General features: G+C 44.6%; 1 protein-coding gene and 1 pseudogene across 1 annotated transcript; both read right to left on the reverse strand.

Moving 5' to 3' along the window:
• Positions 1-37: 37 nt before the first annotated feature.
• LOC135535044 (interleukin-18 receptor accessory protein-like) lies at positions 38-7,577 on the reverse strand (annotated as a pseudogene).
• Positions 7,578-9,978: 2,401 nt separating this feature from the next.
• LOC135535045 (interleukin-18 receptor 1-like) lies at positions 9,979-25,955 on the reverse strand. Its single transcript, XM_064961778.1, has 12 exons — positions 25,629-25,955; positions 25,318-25,372; positions 24,612-24,876; positions 24,218-24,401; positions 21,927-22,092; positions 21,008-21,073; positions 16,877-17,003; positions 16,668-16,792; positions 15,907-16,056; positions 15,171-15,323; positions 12,619-12,803; positions 9,979-10,613 (listed from the first exon to the last, which is right to left on the reverse strand). The coding sequence occupies exons 2-12, from the start codon at positions 25,367-25,369 to the stop codon at positions 10,431-10,433; spliced, it is 1,656 nt and encodes a 551-aa protein (XP_064817850.1). The 5' UTR covers positions 25,370-25,372; positions 25,629-25,955; the 3' UTR covers positions 9,979-10,430.
• Positions 25,956-26,320: the final 365 nt, after the last annotated feature.

Consider the following 26,320-nt stretch of genomic DNA (forward strand, 5'->3'; position numbering starts at 1 on the left):
TGTTAGGACAGTGATGACAGTTTTTATTTTATTGTACCTTTATTTAACTAGGCAAGTCAGTTCAGAACAAATTCTTATTTTCAATGACGGCCCAGGAACAGTGGGTTAAGTGCCTGTTCGGGGGTAGAACAACAGATTTGTACCTTGTCAGCTCGGGGGTTTGAACTTGCAACCTTCCGGTTACTAGTCCAACGCTCTAACCACTAGGCTACCCTGCCGCCCCAGTTAGGACAGTTATGACGTAATTTCAAAGAACTGACAACAACTGGCTTTTTTCCAGAACACCCAGCCATCTTTCTGTGTGGTTTGAGGTTGTAACTAGTCAAGTTGAAACAGTCATTTCCTGATGGCTAGATTTGAGGTTTGCCTAGATGCTAGATAGCTTTTATCTGGCAGTGTGTGTTTTCATGTGTGTGTAAGATTGGGAGTGGAGGAGATGGACACCATATAACAACCAATAGATACTTGGTAAGAGTGGGAGGAGAAAACCCAAAATTAAGATATCCTGTGATTTGTTTTCCTCATATCTTATCTTGTCTGTCTGTCTGTCTGTCTGTCTGTCTGTCTGTCTGTCTGTCTGTCTGTCTGTCTGTCTGTCTGTCTGTCTGTCTGAGTGAGTGAGTGAGTGAGTGAGTGAGTGAGTGAGTGAGTGAGTGAGTGAGTGAGTGAGTGAGTGGTGAGTGAGTGAGTGAGTGAGATGTGTTTCTGACCTGTGGTGGTCTGTTTGTATGGGACGTAGATTCTGTAGAGAATAGAGATCTCTAGCCAGTAGACGTGCACTGTAATGCCAATCCCAGCTACAAACAGCAGAGACACCACCGGACACACTATCACCAGCACACGGGAAACTGAAACAATATTACAAAATACACATTATAAACTGGGTGGTTCCAGTCCTGAATGCTGATTGGCTGACAGCCGTATACCACAGAGATGACAAAACATGTATTTTTACTGCTCTAACTACGTTGGTAACCAGTTTATAATATCAATAAGGCACCTGGGGGTTTGTGATATACTGCCAATATACCACGGCTAAAGGCTGTGTCCAGGCACTCCACATTGCGTCGTGTTTAAGAACAGCCCATAGCCGTGGTATATTGGCCACATACCCTCACCCCCTCGGGCATTATTGTTTAATTATAACACATCGGAGCGTTGTTGTCTCAGATAACAGTATGACAAGATATGGTTATTAAGTAAAAAGATACATTGCTAGTGTTCTCTGAAAAATGGATCTGACTCGTGGTAGGCTAACCTTGGTACCCAGAACCAAATCAGATGTAATGAGAGACTAGGGCTGCGTTCCAATCATCTCTACTTCCTCTAGATGTGTGAACTTGTTCATTACTCCCAACAAATTGAAAAGCATTGGATTGGACCAGGCAGGTGCCAGAAGGAGTTGTCATAAAACAGTCATTTCATTCAAAATCCATGAAGGGAAGTGAACAAGTGCACACTTGGGGAGAAAGGAGAGATGATTGAGATGCACCCCATCAGTATTCTTCTGGTACCTGCAGATTTCCTTGTCAGCCTGATGGTGGCGCTGCTGTTGCCTACAGAGTTCTGGGCCAGACAGGTGAAGGTGGAGTCGAGGTGTAGCTGGGTCACCTCCGGGATTTGAGCTGTCCTGGTGACCGTGAACTCAAACTCTTCAATACTCCTTTCCCACACCTGCCTGGAGAGGAAACAGAAGGTGACCCTCTGGTCGACTATGAAAAGCCAACTGACATTTACTCCTGAGGTGCTGACCTGTTGCACCCTTGACAACTAATGTGATTATTATTATTTGACCATGCTGGTCATTTATGAACATTTGAACATCTTGGCCATGTTCTGTTATAATCTCCACCCGGCACAGCCAGAAGAGGACTGGCCACCCCTCATAGCCTGGTTCCTCTCTAGGTTTCTTCCTAGGTTCTGGCCTTCCTAGGGTGTTTTTCCCTAGCCACCGTGCTTCTACACCTGTATTGCTTGCTGTTTGGGGTTTTAGGCTGGGTTTCTGTACAGCACTTTGAGATATCAGCTTATGTAGGAAGGGCTATATAAATAAATTTGAATTTGATTTGGTTGTTGCCCAAATGGCATCCTGTTCCCTATAAAGTACACTGTGCACTGTGTAGGGACTAGGGTGCCATTTTGGGACGTAGGCATAGCCTACAGTGATACACATTGTTATTTTAATGATAGGTAGGTGCCTGACTGAAAAAGGTTTAATGAATGAATCATTCATTCATTAATGTTAATGCTTAATATACAATAATACATGACAAGCATCAACAACAAAAATTAGATCCAACTCACTGTGCTTCCATCTCCATCAGTTTCATCATGCCTTCATGGTTGCTACGGGAACTGATCCACCACTGGACCACTGGGTCAAAGGTCCTCTGGAACCCAAAATGCACCTGACAGCTCAGATTATGAGGCTCCCTGGGGAATAGAGGGTTGATATAAGGACTAGGTTGCATCCCCATTACCTATATAGTGCACTACCTCATAGGGCTTTGGTCTAAAGTAGTGTACTACCCACATAGGTCTCTGGTCTAAAGTAGTGCACTACCCCATAGGTCTCTGGTCTAAAGTAGTGCACTACCCCATAGGTCTCTGGTCTAAAGTAGTGCACTACCCCATAAGTCTCTGGTCTAAAGTAGTGCACTACCCCATAAGTCTCTGGTCTAAAGTAGTGCACTACCCCATAGGTCTCTGGTCTAAAGTAGTGCACTACCCCATAGGTCTCTGGTCTAAAGTAGTGCACTACCCCATAAGTCTCTGGTCTAAAGTAGTGCACTACCCCATAAGTCTCTGGTCTAAAGTAGTGCACTACCCCATAGGGCTCTGGTCTAAAGTAGTGCACTACCCCATAGGTCTCTGGTCTAAAGTAGTGCACTACCACATAGGTCTCTGGTCTAAAGTAGTGCACTACCCCATAGGTCTCTGGTCTAAAGTAGTGCACTACCCCATAAGTCTCTGGTCTAAAGTAGTGCACTACCCCATAAGTCTCTGGTCTAAAGTAGTGCACTACCCCATAAGTCTCTGGTCTAAAGTAGTGCACTATATAGGGAATAAGTTGCCATTTAGGACTAAGCCATAAACTGGTGAAACACAATGATCATACTCTATACACCTGCCATCATCAAATCAATCATTCAACCTCAGGCTCTGCACTCACCCAGCTCCACGCCCTCCTCGTTGCCATGGGGATAAGTAATCTGTGGAGGGTCTTTGGTGTCAGCGGCTGTGGAGGTAAAAGTGACATTTACGAGAATGTGTGTGTACAGTATGTGTGCGTGCATGTGAGCGAGCATGTGAGGTGTGTGTGCGATTCGTAAGTGCGTGCATGTGATCGTGCTTGTGTGGTGTGCGTTCATCTGAGCGCTCTTGTGTGGTGTGTGTTGGGAGGCAGAGCCTGCAGCGACAGTCCTCCCGTACTTACGTATGACCGAGACGTTAACAGATCTCCTGACTGTCCAGGGGATCCCGTTGTCTTCGTAGGTGTAGTCACAGAAATACACTGTAGCATCAATCACATAGACAGTACCCAGCAGAAGAGTATAACTGTCTTCCACAGAGATAGTCCTCTTATCCTGTAGCTCACACACAGGCCTGGCGTCCTGCAGAGAAACCCATGATGTAAAGCCATTATTCACTTGTTTGCCTGTTTCAGTCGTTTGTTCATTTCTTTGTACGTTCGTCTATTTATTCCATACACGTGTTGACCTGTCACAGGTGAGTAGGTGTGTAACCGGGCACATGGGTGTGTAAGGCTTGTACTTGTGTTTACTAAAGGTTAGGAGTTTGTGTAAAGTCTTAGATGCAGTGGAATGATACCATCATTACATTCTGAAGAGAAACAAACATCAGGTAAAACCTGCCGTCTATCAATATACCACCCATCTACACACCCACCTACCCAACCACCCACCTACACACCCACCCACCCAACCACCCACCTACACACCCACCCACCTACACACCCACCCACCCACCCACCTACACACCCACCCAACCACCCACCTACCCACCCACCCAACCACCCACCTACACACCCACCCACCCACCCACCCACCCACCTACACACCCACCCACCCACCCACCTACACACACACCCACCCAACCACCCACCTACACACCCACCCACCTACCCACCCACCCACCCAACCACCCAACCTACACACCCACCCACCCAACCACCCACCTACACACCCACCCAACCACCCACCCACCCACCCAACCACCCACCTACACACCCACCCACCCACCCACACACACCCACCCACCCACCCACCTACACACCCACCCAACCACCCACCCTACCCACCCAACCACCTACACACCCACCTACACACCCACCCAACCAACCACCTACCCACCCAACCACCCACCTACACACCCACCCACCCACCCAACCACCCACCCACACCACCCACCCACCCACCCACCCACCCACCCACCCAACCACCCACCTACACACCCACCCAACCAACCACCCACCTACACACCCACCCAACCAACCACCCACCTACACACCCACCCAACCAACCACCCACCTACACACCCACCCAACCAACCACCCACCTACACACCCACCCACCCAACCACCCACCCTACACACCCACCCACCCAACCACCCACCTACACACCCACCCAACCAACCACCCACCTACGCACCCACCTAACCAACCACCCACCTACCCATCTACCTACCTACACACCCACCCAACCAACCACCCACCCACCCAACCACCCACCTACACACCCACCCAACCAACCACCCACCTACACACCTACCCATCTACCCACCTACCCAACCAACCACCCACCCACCTACACACCCACCCAACCACACCACCCACCCACCCACTACCACCCACCTACACACCCACCCAACCAACCACCCACCTACACACCCACCTACCCACCCACCCACCTACACACCCACCCAACCAACCCACACACCCAACCAACCACCCACCTACACCACCCACCCCACCCACCTACACACCCACCCAACCAACCACCCACCTACCCATCTACCTACCTACACACCCACCCAACCAACCACCCACCTACCCATCTACCTACCTACACACCCACCCAACCAACCACCCACCTTCACACCTACCCACCTACCCATCTACCCACCCAACCAACCACCCACCCACCTACACACCCACCCAACCAACCACCCACCTACCCACCTACCCAACCAACCACCCACCTACCCAACCAACCACCCACCTACCTACACACCCACCCACCCACCCACCCACCTACCCACCTACCCGACCCCACCCAACCAACCACCCACCCACCTACCACACCATCACCCAACCAACCACCCACCTACCCATCTACCCATCTACCCAACCAACCACCCACCTACCCATCTACCCACCTACCCAACCAACCACCCACCTACCCACCTACCCACCTACCCACCTACCCATCTACCCACCCACCCACCTACCCACCCACCACCCACCCACCCATCCACCACCACCCACCCACCCATCCATCCACCCACCTACCCACCCACCCACCCACCCACCCACCCACCCACCCACCCACCCACCCATCCATTCAACCATCCATTCATTCAACCATCCATCCATCCACCCAACCATCCATCCATTCATCCATCCAAAAATCTGCTGGAATAATCACCTTGTACCATGTGACCTCTGACCTCTGTGTCTGACATTTGATCCCAGGGCATGGGATCCTGCCACCTTTGCCCAGAACCAGAGTGACTCTGTTCTCCTCTGTGTCCCTGCACCCCAGGCTGGCCCTCTCCAGCACCTCCACATAGACGTGGATCACCATACCACTGTGATAAAAACAACACACATTCACACATTGTGTCTTGGAAAGGTCAAATACAGGCAAACTGTTTTTCAAAATCAAACCCAGGCAAACTGTTCAAAGTAAGAACCAAATTTGTACTGTCTTTGTGAAGGCGTTTTGGTCCTGAAGAGAATTCATGTAATGACGTGGCATGTTTTGGAGAGTTACACTACTTCACTTCATCCGTCCATTCCACCAAAGCTTCTCTCACTTCCTGATCAAAAGGCAGGAAACAGAGAGAGGGGCCTATCCAAACAGAGTCAATACAGACTACCTACCCTGTGAAACAAAGAGAGGGGCCTACCCAAACAGAGTCAATACAGACTACCTACCCTGTGAAACAGAGAGAGGGGCCTACCCAAACAGAGTCAATACAGACTACCTACCCCGTGAAAACAGAGAGAGGGGCCTACCCAAACAGAGTCAATACAGACTACCAACCCTGTGAAACAGAGAGAGGGATCTACCCAAACAGAGTCAATACAGACTACCTACCCCTTGAAAACAGAGAGAGGGGCCTACCCAAACAGAGTCAATACAGACTACCTACCCTGTGGAAACAGAGAGGGGCCTACCCTAACAGAGTCAATACAGACTACCTACCCTGTGAAACAGAGAGAGGGATCTACCCAAACAGAGTCAATACAGACTACCTACCCCGTGAAAACAGAGAGGGGCCTACCCAAACAGAGTCAATACAGACTACCAACCCTGTGAAAGAGAGGGGCCTACCCTAACAGAGTCAATACAGACTACCTACCCTGTGAAACAGAGAGGGGCCTACCCAAACAGAGTCAATACAGACTACCTACCCTGTGGAAACAGAGAGAGGGCCTACCCAAACAGAGTCAATACAGACTACCTACCCTGTGGAAACAGAGAGGGGCCTACCCTAACAGAGTCAATACAGGTGACCTACCCTGTGGAAACAGAGAGAGGGGCCTACCCTAACAGAGTCAATACAGGCTGACCTACCCTGTGGAAACAGAGAGAGAGGCCTCACTCCTAACAGAGTCAATACAGGCTGACCTACCCTTGGTGGAAACAGAGAGGGATCTACCCTAACAGAGTCAATACAGATTACCTACCCTGTGGAAACAGAGAGAGGGGCCTACCCTAAACAGTCAATACAGGTGACCTACCCTGTGGAAAGAGAAGGGGCCTACCCAAAGACCGTCAACAGACTACCTACCCTGTGTGGCATGTGTACTTCCCAGAGTCCTTTGCAGTAACGGTAGAGAACCAGAGCGCGTTCCCCCGTCTTGTCACGGCCCCGTCATCTCTGTCTCTGTTGGTTTCCCCTTCGGCCTTGGACCAATCAGCTTCCTCAGAGCTGGCTGTGATGTTGTAGAGGCGCTCACAGAGACCGCGGACTGTGGTTTGGTACATTGCATGACAAACCCCTCCCCAGAGAAAGCTTTGTAGCCGTACGTCTCTGAGCCTGGCTTCAAACCTACACGTGTCACACAAGAAAGACATCTCTCACTCCACACAGATCTATGTATAACGCAATTAATACTGACGGCATATGATAAGTCTATATGCACATGGAATATCTACCTGGTCAAATCTAGAAATGTTGTTTTATACAATTGTTTGATAATAAAGATAAGTACCTTCTTCCTTGTCCCAGCGACTTTCACAGAAGTATCTCTGCAGAAAACATGCCATGATTGCTAAAGCCAGTGACGGTCCAGAGTGCATCACTCCGTACCACTTCATTCATTCCAATATCCAACCCACCACTGCGGTGTCATAACTGTGATCTGGGTTTCCTGGAAACAGAATCTCTTTCGCCACTCTAAAACCAGACAAATAGCTGTCAGTCCCTTCCTTTCCTAGTAAATGAAAAGGGACTCGTCTGAACTACTTTCCCTACGTTCCACTACTCTGTTCTCATTTCGCCACTAGTCTGTGCAGCTCGCCTCTTAAGACGGTTGGAAACCAATCATATCTGATACTGGCTTCCCTCAGAGATGCACCATGTGAAAACATGACCACCAGTTTCCTGTGTCAACGTCCATTTCCTGGTTAGATGCAGAGAGCTCTACTTCTCTAGAAGTTTCACACCATCTCTGGGATTCTGTGCATCTGTGGGTAGACGGAGTGTGAGATGTGTATGTAAGGCTGATCTGTGATGTAAGAGAAGGCAGCTGTGGTACAAGTCCAAAACATTTATTGAAGCACAGTTTCAACACATTAGTAACACTGAACAGTGGTGAGTCTATAGACCAATACATTGCAAACAGAGTAGGGTGGACAGATATGTTCTGTAATGAATGATACAGGCTTTGGCACAGCCTCTCAAGCCTTGGTTTGACATCTTTTGACAGAATCAGTGAGGCTGTGTCCCATATAGTCCACTACTTTTGACAGAATCAGTGAGGCTGTGTCCCATATAGTCCATTACTTTTGACAGAATCAGTGAGGCTGTGTCCCATATAGTCCACTACTTTTGACATAATCAGTGAGGCTGTGTCCCATATAGTCCACTACTTTTGACAGAATCAGTGAGGCTGTGTCCCATATAGTCCATTACTTTTGACAGAATCAGTGAGGCTGTGTCCCATATAGTCCACTACTTTTGACAGAATCAGTGAGGCTGTGTCCCATATAGTCCATTACTTTTGACAGAATCAGTGAGGCTGTGTCCCATATAGTCCACTACTTTTGACCAGATCCTATAGACCCTAAGTACACTGTATATCCAGGCTTAAATGCCCAAATAAAGGCTTAATAATGAATACCATCTCGATAAAACATAACTAAAACACCACGTACATTAACACAAAACAAGACAAATGCAATCAGTCGTAAAAGACTTCATCAACACATGTCACAATCCCATCTACTCATACTATGTGGATTATGAGACAATTCTTCATCTACATATCCTGTCTGGACATTCTGTTTACTGTTGTTCACCAGGTCAACTTCCTGGTTCATGTCAATGTACTTGGTGATTCTATTGTGATTATTACCATAGCAGACTCCTACACACAGTCCTGTGAAATACCAGGGCCAAGGAATTCATGCATTTCTTCTCAATGTCATTTCTGTCTCATGTTTTGTTGGGAGTCAACGTAACTACACTGAGGTGTGACCTGCTGCTGTGGGTGGTCTTTCCTTGAATCTCTTAAAGGTTTTTTTGTGTGTGGGGGGGGGGTCTGGCCCCCGACTGGTGACAGAGAGAAACAGGTAGAGCGAGAAAGACAATTCTTCTGTCTACTAGACAAGCAGAGTCAATGGGTCTTAAAGTAGCTGTCCAGTGAAAATCTAAGCCCACATCATTCTGTTGCTGGGGTAAGCCCACACCATTCTGTTGCTGGGGTAAGCCCACACCATTCTGTTGCTAGGGTAAACCCACACCATTCTGTTGCTGGGGTAAGCCCACACCATTCTGTTGCTGGGGTAAGCCCACACCATTCTGTTGCTGGGGTAAGCCCACACCATTCTGTTGCTGGGGTAAGCCCACACCATTCTGTTGCTGGGGTAAGCCCACACCATTCTGTTGCTGGGGTAAGCCCACACCATTCTGTTGCTGGGGTAAGCCCACACCATTCTGTTGCTGGGGTAAGCCCACACCATTCTGTTGCTGGGGTAAGCCCACACCATTCTGTTGCTGGGGTAAGCCCACACCATTCTGTTGCTGGGGTAAGCCCACACCATTCTGTTGCTGGGGTAAGCCCACACCATTCTGTTGCTGGGGTAAGCCCACACCATTCTGTTGCTGGGGTAAGCCCACACCATTCTGTTGCTGGGGTAAGCCCACACCATTCTGTTGCTGGGGTAAGCCCACACCATTCTGTTGCTGGGGTAAGCCCACACCATTCTGTTACTGGGGTAAGCCCACACCATTCTGTTGCTGGGGTAAGCCCACACCATTCTGTTGCTGGGGTAAGCCCACACCATTCTGTTGCTGGGGTAAGCCCACACCATTCTGATGCTGGGGTAAGCCCACACCATTCTGATGCTGGGGTAAGCCCACACCATTCTGTTGCTGGGGTAAGCCCACAACATTCTGTTGCTGGGGTAAGCCCACACCATTCTGATGCTGGGGTAAGCCCACACCATTCTGTTGCTGGGGTAAGCCCACATCATTCTGTTACTGGGGTAAGCCCACACCTTTCTGTTGCTGGGGTAAGCCCACACCATTCTGTTGCTGGGGTAAGCCCACACCATTCTGTTGCTGGGGTAAGCCCACACCATTCTGTTGCTGGGGTAAGCCCACACCATTCTGTTACTGGGGTAAGCCCACACCATTCTGTTGCTGGGGTAAGCCCACACCATTCTTATGCTGGGGTAAGCCCACACCATTCTGTTACTGGGGTAAGCCCACACCATTCCAACACAGACAAGCTGCTTTTTAACTTAATTTTAAAAAAACATTGGAAGGAAAACTATTTCACTCTTACAGGTAAAAATGGCACATTAATCACATTAGATGCATTTATTTCACTCATCTTCACCCCGGAGCAGGGTTGGGGGTGAAGATAATTGAAAATAGATGCCATTATATCATTTGAATTTGAGTTTACTTTGTGAATTGACTGAACCCAAACCCTGCCCTGGAGCCTATATAATCACAGAATGGTCCTCTCGTCCTTCGGGGGGCGCCGTCCGGTCGTGGCAGGCATATGGTAGCGCAGCTCCTTCCAGAAGGCTGAGGAGAGGGGTTTGGAGTGGGAGCCCCTCCAGGTGACGGTGTGTCCTGACTGGGCCAGCAGCCGCAGGGCCTCGGGGAGGGAGTCCAGCTTCAGATCCACCTAAAATGTTTACAGAATAATGTAGTGAATCTTCTGGGGTGGGGGTAGCTCCAGATCCACCTAAAACGTTTACAGAATAATGTAGTGAATCTTTAGGGGGGGGTAGCACCAGATCCACCTAAAACGTTTACAGAATAATGTAGTGAATCTTTGGGGGGGTAGCACCAGATCCACCTAAAACGTTTTCAGAATAATGTAGTGAATCTTTTGGGGGGGGGTAGCCTTAGTTGTTAGTTGGTGTAACCTTAGTTGTTACACCAAGAGATCCGAACCCTTTGAACAAGATCACTAGGTGTTGTGTTAAGGCTACAATTACTAATTGAGCTTATGTAGCGCTTTTCATTACAAAATAGAATTTCGAAAAAGCACTGAAAACAAACATGCACAACCAATTGTAAAAGTGGAAAAATACAAAGTGTTTCTAGTCAGCTTCGGAAAGGAAAAGTAGTTGAAGCCGTTTCAAAGGAAATGGAATTGTGGGCGTTTTAAAGGAAATGGAGTTGATGCCGTTTGAAAAGTAGTTGAAGCCGTTTTAAAGGAAATGGAATTGAAGCAGAAAGACAGCATGGCACCAGCTCCAGGTCTACCTGTTTATTTAGTTAGATAGACAGCATGGCACCAGCTCCAGGTCTACCTGTTTATTTAGTTAGATAGACAGCATGGCACCAGCTCCAGGTCTACCTGTTTATTTAGTTAGATAGACAGCATGGCACCAGCTCCAGGTCTACCTGTTTATTTAGTTAGTTAGACAGCATGGCACCAGCTCCAGGTCTACCTGTTTATTTAGTTAGATAGACAGCATTGCACCAGCTCCAGGTCTACCTGTTTATTTAGTTAGATAGACAGCATTGCACCAGCTCCAGGTCTACCTGTTTATTTAGTTAGATAGACAGCATGGCACCAGCTCCAGGTCTACCTGTTTATTTAGTTAGATAGACAGCATGGCACCAGCTCCAGGTCTACCTGTTTATTTAGTTAGATAGACAGCATGGCACCAGCTCCAGGTCTACCTGTTTATTTAGTTAGATAGACAGCATGGCACCAGCTCCAGGTCTACCTGTTTAGTTAGATAGACAGCATGGCACCAGCTCCAGGTCTACCTGTTTATTTAGTTAGATAGACAGCATGGCACCAGCTCCAGGTCTACCTGTTTATTTAGTTAGATAGACAGCATGGCACCAGCTCCAGGTCTACCTGTTTATTTAGTTAGATAGACAGCATGGCACCAGCTCCAGGTCTACCTGTTTATTTAGTTAGATAGACAGCATGGCACCAGCTCCAGGTCTACCTGTTTATTTAGTTAGATAGACAGCATGGCACCAGCTCCAGGTCTACCTGTTTATTTAGTTAGATAGACAGCATGGCACCAGCTCCAGGTCTACCTGTTTATTTAGTAGATAGACAGCATGGCACCAGCTCCAGGTCTACCTGTTTATTTAGTTAGATAGACAGCATGGCACCAGCTCCAGGTCTACCTGTTTATTTAGTTAGATAGACAGCATGGCACCAGCTCCAGGTCTACCTGTTTATTTAGTTAGATAGACAGCATGGCACCAGCTCCAGGTCTACCTGTTTATTTAGTTAGATAGACAGCATGGCACCAGCTCCAGGTCTACCTGTTTATTTAGTTAGATAGACAACATGGCACCAGCTCCAGGTCTACCTGTTTATTTAGTTAGATAGACAGCATGGCACCAGCTCCAGGTCTACCTGTTTATTTAGTTAGATAGACAGCATGGCACCAGCTCCAGGTCTACCTGTTTATTTAGTTAGAAAGACAGCATGGCACCAGCTCCAGGTCTACCTGTTTATTTGGGAAATTGATTTGACAGGGACAGCGCACATTCACCAACAAATCATCCCAAATGGCACCCTATTCCCATTATAGTGCACTACTTTAGACCAGGGCCCATAACACTATATAGGGAATAGGGTGCCATTTGGGACACACACACACAAAGCTAACTGTCGTCCATAGGCAGAACTCGTCCTTAGGCATAACTACCTGGCTGTCTGGGGCTGACTCTGTCTGGATGAGGATTAGCCAGGTCTGCCGTTCCACCAGTGCAGCATGGAGCCCAGTGAGCAGACTATACTGGCTGTCCTGCCCTGGGTTCAGCCCCAGACTGCTGGGCACCAGGATCAGTCTCCGGCTCTGCTCTATACACCCCAGCACCGCCTCAGTCACCGCTGGAAACACAGAGCACATACTTTACTGATACAGATACAGGAACAGAGGTACAGGAACAGATACAGAAACAGGAACAGAGGTACAGGAACAGATACAGGTACAGGAACAGGAACGGGTACAGGAACAGATACAGGAACAGAGGTACAGGAACAGATACAGATACAGGAACAGAGGTACAGGAACAGATACAGGAACAGTAAGTCGCTCTGGATAAGAGCGTCTGCCAAATGACTTAAATGTAAATGTAACAGATACAGGAACAGGAACGGGTACAGGAACAGATACAGGAACATAGGTACAGGAACAGATACAGGTACGGGAAGAACAGGTACAGGAACAGAGGTACAGGAACAGAGGTACAGGAACAGATACAGGAACAGATACAGGTACAGGAACAGGAACGGGTACAGGAACAGATACAGGACGACAGAACGGTACAGGAACAGATACTCGGAATACAGGGAAGAACAGGTACAGGCAGTACAGGATACAGGAACAGGTACAGGAACAGATACAGGAACAGATACAGGAACAGGAAGAACAGGTACAGGAACAGATACAGGAACAGGAACAGAGGTACAGGAACAGGAAGAACAGGAACAGGAACAGATACAGGAACAGAGGTACAGGAACAGGAAGAACAGGAACAGATACAGGAACAGGAACGGGTACAGGAACAGATACAGGAACAGAAACAGGAACAGGTACAGGAACAGATACAGGAACAGGAAGAACAGGTACAGGAACAGATACAGGAACAGAGGTACAGGAACAGGAAGAACAGGAACAGATACAGGAACAGGAACGGGTACAGGAACAGATACAGGAACAGAGGTACAGGAACAGATACAGGAACAGAGGTACAGGAACAGAGGTACAGAAACAGATACAGGAACAGAGGTACAGGAACAGATACAGATACAGGAACAGAGGTACAGGAACAGATACAGATACAGGAACAGAGGTACAGGAACAGATACAGATACAGGAACAGAGGTACAGGAACAGATACAGATACAGGAACAGAGGTACAGGAACAGATACAGATACAGGAACAGAGGTACAGGAACAGATACAGATACAGGAAAAGAGGTACAGGAACAGATACAGATACAGGAACAGAGGTACAGGAACAGATACAGATACAGGAACAGGAAGAACAGGTACAGGAACAGATACAGGTACAGGAACAGAGGTACAGGAACAGGAACGGGTACAGGAACAGATACAGGAACAGGAAGAACAGGTACAGGAACAGATACAGGAACAGAGGTACAGGAACAGATACAGGAACAGAAACAGGAACAGGTACAGGAACAGATACAGGAACAGAGGTACAGGAACAGGAACGGGTACAGGAACAGATACAGGAACAGATACAGGAACAGATACAGGAACAGATACAGGAACAGAGGTACAGGAACTGATACAGGTACAGGAACAGAGGTACAGGAACAGGTACAGGAACAGAAACAGGAACAGGTACAGGAACAGATACAGGAACAGGTATAGATACAGGAACAGGTACAGGAACGGGTACAGATACAGGAACAGAAACAGCAACAGATACAGGAACAGATACAGGAACAGATACAGGAACAGCAACAGATACAGGAACAGGTACAGGAACGGGAAAATGAACAGATACAGGAACTGAGGTAGAGGAACAGGTAGAGGTAGAGGAACAGGTAGAGGAACAGGTAGAGGTAGAAGAACAGGTAGAGGTAGAGGAACATGTACAGGTAGATGAAAAGGTAGAGGAACAGGTAGAGGACCATGTAGAGGTAGAGGAACAGGTAGAGGTAGAGGAACAGGTAGAGGAACAGGTAGAGGTAGAAGAACAGGTAGAGGTAGAGGAACAGGTACAGGTAGATGAACAGGTAGAGGAACAGGTAGAGGTAGATGAACAGGTAGAGGAACAGGTAGAGGTAGAAGAACAGGTAGAGGTAGAAGAACAGGTAGAGGTAGAGGAACAGGTAGAGGTAGAAGAACAGGTAGATGTAGAGGAACAGGTAGAGGAACAGGTACAGGTAGATGAACAGTTACAGGAACAGGTTGAGGTAGAGGCACAGGTAGAGGTAGAGGAACATACAGGTAGATTAACAGGTAGAGGTAGAGGACCAGGTAGTGGAACAGGTAGAGGAACAGGTAGAGGTAGAGGAACAGGTAGAGGTAGAAGAACAGGTAGAGGAACAGGTAGAGGTAGAGGAACAGGTAGAGGTAGAGGAACAGTGCATACACACACACACACACACACACACACACACACACACACACACACACACACACACACACACACACACACACACACACACACACACACACACCAGTATGAGGAGGAATGTGAGGACAGTGGACTGACTCACCCTCCCCAGGAAGCACGTCACGGTCGTAGAGACACAGGCTGTAACCATACTCCCCCTCCAGCACCTCCTCCACCTGACGCCTGTCCTCCTCACTGACACCTGACTCTGTGTCACTCTTATAACACAGCACATAGGCATCGTAACGCTTCCCATCTGAAACACACCATTCAGGCAAGTGATAACACAGAACATAGACAATGTAACACAGCACATAGGCATTATAACACTGTACATAGGCATTATAACACAGCACATAGGCATTATAACACAGCACATAGGCATTATAACACAGTACATAGGCATTATAACACAGTACATAGGCATTATAACACAGCACATAGGCATTATAACCCAGCACATAGGCATTATAACACAGTACATAGGCATTATAACACAGCACATAGGCATTATAACACAGCACATAGGCATTATAACACAGCACATAGGCATTATAACACAGCACATAGGCATTATACCACAGCAGATAGGCATTATAACACAGTACATATGCATTATAACACAGTACATAGACATTATAACACAGCACATAGGCATTATAACACAGCAGATAGGCATTATAACACAGTAAATAGGCATTATAACACAGTACTTAGGTGTTGTTACACATCCCATTTGAAACTAACACAATTCATCCAAATCATGTGGTGAAACACGATCTACAACAAGACTGTTTGCATGAGACATTGGCATGTTTGGCGTTAGGTGTTATTCTCACCAGAGATATTGTGATGATGCCAACCCAGATCATCTCTGAGAAATAGAATGATGTCCACCTTCAGCTTGACATAGACAACAGTCACCACCACCACCGTTACGACAAAGACCCCCACTATACCCAGCACCAGGAAGTGGAACTGGGGTAGACCTAAAGGGTGACATGAAATACACACACACACACACACACACACACACACACACACACACACACACACACACACACACACACACGGTTATATCAAACCGCTGTTACTGTACAGCAGAAAGAGAAACTGGAGAGAAAAACAAATCACAGAAAATCATCATCATTTCACACAGAAGTGATCATAATATATTCTTAATTAAATGTCATGGTAACCTAAGAGCAGAATAGATAATATCTTCTTGATTAAATGTCATGGTAGCCTAAGAGCAGAATAGATAATATCTTCTTGATTAAATGTCATGGTAACCTAAGAGCAGAAGAGATAATATCTTCTTGATTAAATGTCATGGTAACCTAAGAGCAGAAGAGATAATATCTTATTGATTAAATGTCATGGTAACCTAAGAGCAGAAGAGATAATATCTTCTTGATTAAATGTCATGGTAACCTAAGAGCAGAAGAGATAATATCTTCTTGATTAAATGTCATGGTAACCTAAGAGCAGAAGAGAGGGTTCTGTGAAATGACCAGTAGAGTTTGATAAAGGCAGACTCTGTAATATTTTTTAATGATTGGAAAGCTAAGATGTCCCTTTAAGAGGCTGCTTGACTTACTCTTCTGTTTGAAGGTGATGGAGACCTTGGAGTTCCCAGATGAAGAATCCACTTGACAGGTGTATGTGTTCCTCAGCTGCTCCTCTGACACCTGCCTGATCACCAGTGATGCCTGGTCATCCTCTCTGGAGAAAACAGTCAAGTGTGTTATGTTAAGTGATTTAAAATAGTATTTGAATCCAGCTCTGTTCTGTAGTGAGTGTACTCACTGTGAAACGTTATAAAACACTGGTAGGGTCTTCTGGTTATTCTTCACAAAAGATCTGTTTTCCATCCAGTATAATTGGTCATATTCAGAGGTCAGGACAGCCCTGCAGACCACCACCACAGTAGATCCTGGAGAAAACACATAACATTCACTAACACTTTGCTAGCTACCTCTCATAGAGTGCCTTGTATGAAGTCAGACAGCCTCAGCCACTCCCTGTCACCAAAGGAGTACCCCAAGGCTCAATCCTAGGCCCCACGCTCTTTACATCAACAAATATATGTTTTTTGATCAGTTTAATAACATGCTTAGGGAATGTGACTTTGGGAAAGAGGTCATCTTAATGGGAGATTTTAACATTAATTATGAAGACAAGTCTGTAGGAAAACCCTCAAACGGATCACTAATACCTTTGACCTTACACAGCTAGTTAAAGGGCCAACCAGGGTGACTTGTTGCTCTAAAACACAGATTGATTTGGTGCTCAGTAATAAACCAGAGAGAGTGACTACATCATTCAATATGGTTACTGGGCTATCTGATCATAATCTGACACTTATAGCCAGAAAGCTGTCTAAGAGCAGGTTTAACCTCTCTACTGTTAGAAAGCCGGATCAACTAAGAATACCTAAGAGTGAATTAAACTATTTTGAAAACGCAATTAAGGGAATTAACTGGAATGATCTCTTGTCCAATACAGACGTGGAAGCTGATAGTCAGGTTTTTCTATCCACAATCCAGACTACAATAAATGGTTTCCTAAAGAAAATCAAATCCAAACTTGGCCAAAAGAAAACTATTCCTTGGCTAAATGGAGAAATCTGGAAATTGATGAAAGAAAGAGATTATGCTCTAAAATTAGCCCTAAGATCCAAATTGGAGCATGACAGATGTAGGTTTACCATGTTGAGAAATAAGGTGATGAAAGAAATAAGACAGGCCAAGGCAAACGTTTTTATTAACATAATTGGTGAAGCAAAGGGAAATTCTAAATTCATTTGGGAGAATCTACAAAAGTTAACAGGGAAATACCATAGTAACACTGCAAAAAGACTATAAATCATGGTGAATAACAATCTAACACAGGATGCAGTTGAAATAGCAATAGCCTTCAATTCCTACTTTATTAACTCTGTTAGGGTACTGACACAGAACCCCTCCACTGGTTTCTTGGGCTCAGTGCTAGTGAATGACGCTCAACCTGTCTTCATCATAAGGGAGGTTTCTGAGTCAAAGGTGAACAAGGTGATTAGCTCACTAAAGAACTCTAAAGTCAAAGATGTATTTGGGCTGGACTCTACCTTTCTTAAAAACTACAAAGAGTCACTCATTGGCCCCATTACTAAGGTCACCAACACATCTATTGGTCTCGGTGTTTTTCCAAGGGTATGGAAGTCGGCCATAATAACGTCCATCTTTAAATGGGGCGACCCTGCTGACGTGAGTAACTACAGGCCCATTAGTATACTACCTGTGCTGTTGAAGGTTGTTGAAAAGTGTGTAGCAGAACAACTGATTGCCCACCTCAAAAACAGCCACATTACACTCCATGCAGTTTGGCTTCAGAGCAAAACACTCCACAGAAACGGCCAACTGCTTTCTTCTGGAAAATGTGAAGTCAAAGATGGACAAAGGGGGCGTTGTTGGGGCTGTGTTTCTGGACCTAAAGGAAGGCTTTTGATACTGTTAACCATGAGATTCTCATCACAAAATTACCAAGTTCAACTTTTCCCCCGATGCCTTGAGATGGATGAAATCATACCTTGAAGGCAGAACTCAGTGTGTCAGAGTGAGCAATGAGCTGTCGTCCACTCTTAGCTATGATGTGGGCTTGCCCCAACGGTCAATACTGGGGCCCCTCCTGTTCAGCCTGTACATTAATGATCTGCCTTCTGTCTGTACTGGGTCTGAAGTTCAAATGTATGCAGATGATACAGTGATATATGTGCATGCTTAGAGCAAACAACAAGCTGCACAAGAACACACTACTGTAATGGTCCAGGTTACAAAGTGTCTCAGTGACATGCGTTTGCATCTCAATGTGAAAAAAACTGTTTGCATGTTCTTTACAAAGAGGGCAACAGATGCTACTGAGCCAGATGTCTATGTGTCAGGGGAGAAGCTCCAGGTGGTATCTGATTTTAAGTACCTTGGCATCATACTTGATTCCAACCTCTCTTTTAAAAAGCATGTGAAAAAGGTCATTCAGACAACCAAATTCAACCTAGCTAATTTCCGATTTATACGAAATTGTTTGACTACAGAGGTAGCCAAACTGTACTTCAAATCTGTGATACTCCCCCACTTAACATACTGCTTGACTAGTTGGGCCCAAGCTTGCTGTACACCATTAAAACCTATTCAGTCTGTCTGCAAACTGGCTCTCAAAGTGCTTGATAGGAAGCCCAATAGCTATCATCACTGTTACATCTTCAGAAAGCATGAGCTCCTGAGTTGGGGAAATCTTGTGCAGTACACTGACGCATGTCTTGTATTCAAGATCCTAAATGGCCTGGGTCTCCCTCCACTCAGTACTTTTGTTAAACTGAAAACCCAAACAAATGGCAAGCAGATCCACAAGGTCTGCCATGAGAGGTGACTGTATAGTTCCCTTAAGGAAAAGCACCTTTAGTAAATCCGCTTTCTCTGTGAGAGCTTCCCATGTCTGGAATACACTGCCATCAGACACACATAACTGCACCACCTATCACACTTTCACAAAATGTATGAATACATGGCTAAAGGTCAATGAGATTTGTGATCATAATCCCTAGCTGTGTATTTCCGCATCCATGTTGTATGTTGTCTGTAGCTTGTGAAGTGTGGAAACACTTTGTTGCTTTTATGAATTTTGTCTTGCTGCTTTTTGTTCTATGTTGCTCTGTCTGCATGCTACGTCTTGCTTGTCCTATGTTGCTCTGTCTGTATGCTATGTCTTACTTGTCCTATGTTGCTCTGCGTGTGCTCACTGCTCAATGATTGTCTATATTGTAATTGTTTTTAATGACCTGCCCAGGGACTGCGGTTGAAAATTAGCCGGCTGGCTAAAACCGGCACTTTTACTAAAACGTTGATTAATGTGCTCTGTCCCTGTAAAAATAAAATAAACTCAAACTCAAATCGGAGGGCCAGTTGTCCAGACCTCTGGCAGTCTCTATGGGGGTGCCACAGGGTTCCACCCTCGGGCCAACTCTCTTCTCTGTATACACTCACTGGCTAACTCACTGGCTACAGGTTATCTACAAGTCTCTGTAAGGTAAAGCCCTGCCTTATCTCAGCTCACCATAGGTGCACCCACTCGTAGCACGCGCTCCAGGAGGTATATCTCACTGGTCACCCCCAAAGCCAATTCCTCTTTTGGTTGTCTTTCCTTCCAGTTCTCTGCTGCCCATGACTGGAACGAACTGCAAAAATCCCTGAAGCTGGAGACTCACATCTCCTTCACTAGCTTTAAGCACCAGCTGTCAGAGCAGCTCACAGATCACTGCACCTGTACATAGCCCATCTGTAAACAGCCCATATGTCTACCTACGTCATCCCCATACTGTATTTATTTATTTGGCTCCTTTGCACCCCAGTATCTCTACTTGCACATTCATCTTCTGCACATCTACCATTCCAGTGTTTAAATGCTATATTGTTATTACTTTGCCACCATGGCCTATTTATTTCCTTAACTTACCTCATTTGCACTCACTGTATATAGACTTTTTGTTTTCTTTTGTATTATTGACTGTATGTTTTGTTTATTCCATGTGTAACTCTGTGTTGTTGTACGTGTCGAATTGCTAAGCTTTATCTTGGCCAGAATCACAGTTGCAAATGAGAACTTGTTCTCAACTAGCCTACCTGGTTAAATAAAGGTGAAATAAAATAAATAAATAAACAAAATATTTGTTTTCGCATACATCCTTTCTGAATTTAAAAGTAATCCTCGAAGTAATCATCATGTTTTTCAAAAGTATCTGTAATCTGATGACAATTATATATTTATTTTTTTGTTGGTAAAGTAATAGATTACAGTAAAAAAAAAATGTAATCCGTTACTCCCCAACCCTGCACACACATTCACACACACGTGACAGTAAAGACACTAATTGACACCCATACAGATAGGTAGAGAGGAACTCACCCATATCTACTTCAATAACCTCCCCATCCCGAGGTTCGATGATCTTTAGCATAACCAGGGAACTTCCTGTACAATACAATAATATCACTGTATTCAAAACTCAAATATCACTGTATTCAAAACTCAAATATCACTGTATTCAAAACTCAAATATCACTGTAGCTCGAAACAGAAATATCACTGTAGCTGAAACAGAAATATCACTGTAGCTGAAACAGAAATATCACTGTAGCTGAAACAGAAATATCACTGTAGCTGAAACAGAAATATCACTGTAGCTGAAACAGAAATATCACTGTAGCTGAAACAGAAATATCACTGTAGCTGAAACAGAAATATCACTGTAGCTGAAACAGAAATATCACTGTAGCTGAAACAGAAATATCACTGTAGCTGAAACAGAAATATCACTGTAGCTGAAACAGAAATATCACTGTAGCTGAAACAGAAATATCACTGTAGCTGAAACAGAAATATCACTGTTGCTGGAACAGAAATATGAATGTAGCTGAAACACAAACATGAATGTAGTTAAAAGGAAACTCTTTCTATAAATAGTTTTGAACAGAATAAAGCATCAATATGGACATAAGTTCCAGATCCTTGTTCTTGCATTGTCTTTAGCCTTCCCCTATAACCCAGGTTCAGATCCACCAAACGTGAAATACATCTTAATTGACAAATACATTTCAAGGTATCTTTGCAAAAGGTCAGAAGCTCCAAAACCATACAGCAGGATTGGGGTCAATTCCATTTCAATTCCAGTCGATTCAGGAAGTACACTGAAATTCTAATTCTCTTCAATTCTCTTTCAATTAATAAACATTTCAAATTGGAATTGGATTTACTTTCTGAATTTTACTGAAATGTACAAATGTATCCCAACCCTGATATCCAGTACTGTCCAGTAACTTCTTACCTTCAACTGTCCGCTTCATGGTTCTGGACAAGGTAAACACCTGTCCATCATGGAGGTTTGAGTTGAATGTGTAGTATGAAGTGCAGGTATAGTAACCAACGTCACTTTCAGAAGCACTCGTCAGGTACCCATCGCCAAAGTCAGAGGGTAACTCTGTGTCACAGTTCTACAATGCATTAATCAAGACACAGGTAATACACAGGTAATACACAGGTAATACACAGGTAATACACAGGTAATAACAGGCAATAACAGGTAATACACAGGTAATACACAGGTAATACACAGGCAATAACAGGCAATAACACGTAATAAACAGGCAATATCAGGTAAAACAGATATACTATACAGGTAATAACAGGCAATAACAGGTAATAACAGGCAATAACAGGCAATAACAGGTAATAACAGGCGATAACAGGTAAAACAGATATACTATACAGGTAATAACAGGCAATAACAGGCAATAACAGGTAATAACAGGCGATAACAGGTAATAAACAGGCAATAACAGGTAATAACAGGCAATAACAGGTAAAACAGATGATACATAATAACAGGCAATAACAGGCAATAACAGGTAATAACAGGTAATAACAGGTAATGAACAGGTAATAACAGGCAATAACAGGTAATAACAGGCAATAACAGGTAAAACAGATATACTATACAGGCAATAACAGGCAATAATAGGCAATAACAGGTAATAACAGGTAATAACAGGTAATACACAGGTAATAAACAGGTAATAACAGGCAATAACAGGCAATAACACGTAATAAACAGGCAATATCAGGTAATAACATGACATACTATACAGGTAATAACAGGCAATAACAGGCAATAACAGGTAATAACAGGTAATGAACAGGTAATAACAGGCAATAACAGGTAATAACAGGCAATAACAGGTAATAACAGGCAATAACAGGTAATACACAGGTAATACACAGGCAATAACAGGTAATAACAGGTAATAACAGGTAATGAACAGGCAATATACAGGTAATACACAGGCAATAACAGGTAATAAACAGGCTAATAAACAGGTAATAACAGGCAATGACAGGTAATAACAGGCAATAACAGGTAATAACAGGCAATAACAGGCAATAACAGGCAATGACAGGTAATAAACAGGTAATAAACAGGTAATACCAGGTAATAACAGGCAATAACAGGTAATAACAGGCAATGACAGGTAATAACAGGTAATAAACAGGCAATAACAGGTAATAACAGGCAATAACAGGCAATGACAGGTAATAACAGGTAATAACAGGTAATGAACAGGTAATAACAGGCAATAACAGGCAATAACAGGTAATAAACAGGTAATAAACAGGTAATACCAGGCAATAAACAGGCAATAACAGGCAATAACAGGTAATACACAGGCAATAACAGGTAATACACAGGCAATAACAGGTAATACCAGGTAATAAACAGGTAATACACAGGTAATAAACAGGTAATAAACAGGTAATACCAGGCAATAAACAGGCAATAACAGGTAATAAACAGGCAATAACAGGCAATAACAGGTAATAAACAGGTAACAAACAGGTAATACCAGGTAATACACAGGCAATAACAGGTAACAAACAGGTAATAACAGGTAAGACACATAATACACAGGGAGGTTTTCCTAGCCACCATGCTTCTACATTTGCATTGCTTGCTGCTTGGGGTTTTAGACTTGGTTTCTGTATGAGCACTTTGTCACATCTGCTGATGTAAAAAGGACTTTATAAATAAATGTGATTAATAAACAGGTAAGCACCTGGTCATCACCTGGTAATCACCTGGTAATCACCTGGTAATCAACTGGTAATCACCTGGTAATCAACTGGTAATCACCTGGTAATCATCTGGTAATCAACTGGTAATAAACAGGTAATACAATGCCAGTGTCTATTGATGCTAATCACATAACAGAGTTGTGAGAGTTTTGCTGCACCATCCATGACTGGTGAACTAAATCGTTGATGCTGGTCCCTATGCTAGCGAGGACACCCACTCAGGCCAGGGGAAAAACATGATATAACAGGGAAACACCCTGTGGCTTTTGGTCTCGTGGAAAAAAATCTACAGACTTTTCAAAAGCAGCTTGCCAACGGCTAGAGGGAAAACTCACCTCTTCAAGCACATGTAATGACGCATGTTTTTAGTTTTAGCCAAAGGCAAGTAAGAAGAACTAGTGGAAACTCAACATCAGTGGATATTTACTACTACTTTGTCATCTGCTGGGGGGAGGGGGGAGGGGGGGTGAAGAAAAGAAGAGGTCATACCTTGTACCACGTATAATTATGTTTTGTGAAGTTTTGTGGGACGCTGTTTGACGTGCAGGTTAACTTTTCACAGGACTGTCTCAGATAGCACGTGACTGAATACGCAGTCATATCTGTGTAACACTGGCCAGAGAACACTGTGACGTTAAACCACTCTGTCCTCAGGGGCTGGCCACTGGCGTTGCTGAAACAGTCCAGAGAGAGAGAGATGACCATTAATCAACCAATCAATCAATCACATCATCAACCATTCAATCAGTCAATGAATCAACGCATCAACAGAATGACGCATAAAATACATCAGAGGGAAGGACAAAACAATTAAAGAACAAAAGCATGATTGATAAAACGGACAATAAAAGGCCAACTATATTTGTAAGAGACAGACACTTACAGTAGTGAGCAGGAGTAGAACCCCTGTTGGTTGGGAGAGACCCTCAGGATGACGAGAGTGTCTTCAGACATCCACACCGCAGGCTCCTGAAGCTCCCCAGGCCCAGAGTGGTTGCTCCATGCCAGGGTCAGGATCCCCTCCCTGTGCCCTGCCATGCTGGTCCGCAGTGAGCACTGTAGCACTGCCATCTCTCCCTCCCGGACACCAACAGGCTTATGTGAAGATGGAGGAGAGTCACATAACGCACAGCCTCCTCTGAACAGCTCTGTGGGAAGAACATCCAAGATAGACCGTCTCAGTGGAGGACGGAGGGCACCTTATTCCCTATATAGTGCACTACTTTTGACCAGGGTCCATGGCACCCTATTCCCTATATAGTGCACTACTTTTGACCAGGGTCCATGGCACCCTATTCTCTATAAATAGTGCACTACTTTAGATCAGGGCTCCCCATTGGGCTATGGTCAAGAGTAGTGCATTATGTAGGGTAGCCTAAATGTACTGTACAAATATTTTATGTGGTACAAATAAACATTTTACACCAACATTAAAAATTGCTATGGGGGTGCTCAATAGTACAACAATTAAGCGATGAAAGGTTTGTTGTATGAATGGTCTTTTTGGTTGGTTATCAGCAGTTTCTAGAGCAGGATGCTCATCATGTGTTACTTATAATACATGTTGTGACCTGCTCATTCTAACAAACCTTTGGTTGCAGAGAGTACGAGGAACATAAACAGTGGGGTCATCTTCGCCATGTTCTTAATTCACACACCGAAAAACACACAGAGAGAGAAAGTCAGTTGGTGAAAAACTCCCAGAACCCCAAGTCTTAAATAATATATTGAAAAAAATGACAGCAGAGAAACTTAAGCGAACATTTCATGAAAGTTAAATTATAAACAGGTACTACCAGATCAGCATAATTGTATTATGTTATAGAAAGCTGCACGACTATAGATAGAATAAGAATAACCTACAATACAATAACATTCAGTAAAGGAATTAATAACTTACTCAGCTGTGAGTGTGGAGGTAAATTCCAAGATTATATTGTGTATTTTCGCAGACCATTAACAGAAACTGAGGTAATGCTTTCTGTTCTAGGCTACTTCCCTTTAAACTTTAGAATAGCAGTTTCGTTCTCGGTATGAACTGGAATTTCGATTTTAATATATTATATTTCACATGACTCCTCCTATAATCTATAGTGAAATGGGCCGAGTGAATAAAGCTCGTGACTCCGTTTAGTGGCCTAGTTGCATGCCTATCTATCCACTGATGAAGACTTAGTCTACTGACTGGAAGATAACAAAGTGAAACTGTGATTCTAGTGCCATTGTAGGTGCTATATACAGACTTGACAAGGCGTTACACAATACTTGTGGTTTCCCAGAAATCCTGGTGTTTCTAGGATATTGGCGCCACCTTCTTTCTGTGTGTGAGGAGAGCAGACCGCGACACTAGCTAGATGTACGTCTAATTGGCGACAGATTTTCATGATAATATTGAAAAAATCCAGATAAAGAGAATATGCGCACTTCCCCACCAGTGGTGTTTCCACTAAACTGACTTGTTTAGGATAAAACATCTGCATGTGATGACGTAGTGCACACAAAATGCTGTTTTTCCTTCAAATGTGCAGGTACCGAATAAAATCTAGAGTTCAATGTGTTTGTATCACATTTTCAACTCCACCAACAGTTTCG

The sequence above is a fragment of the Oncorhynchus masou genome, unplaced genomic scaffold (genome assembly GCF_036934945.1).
Source record: "Oncorhynchus masou masou isolate Uvic2021 unplaced genomic scaffold, UVic_Omas_1.1 unplaced_scaffold_4372, whole genome shotgun sequence".
NCBI lineage: Eukaryota > Metazoa > Chordata > Actinopteri > Salmoniformes > Salmonidae > Oncorhynchus > Oncorhynchus masou.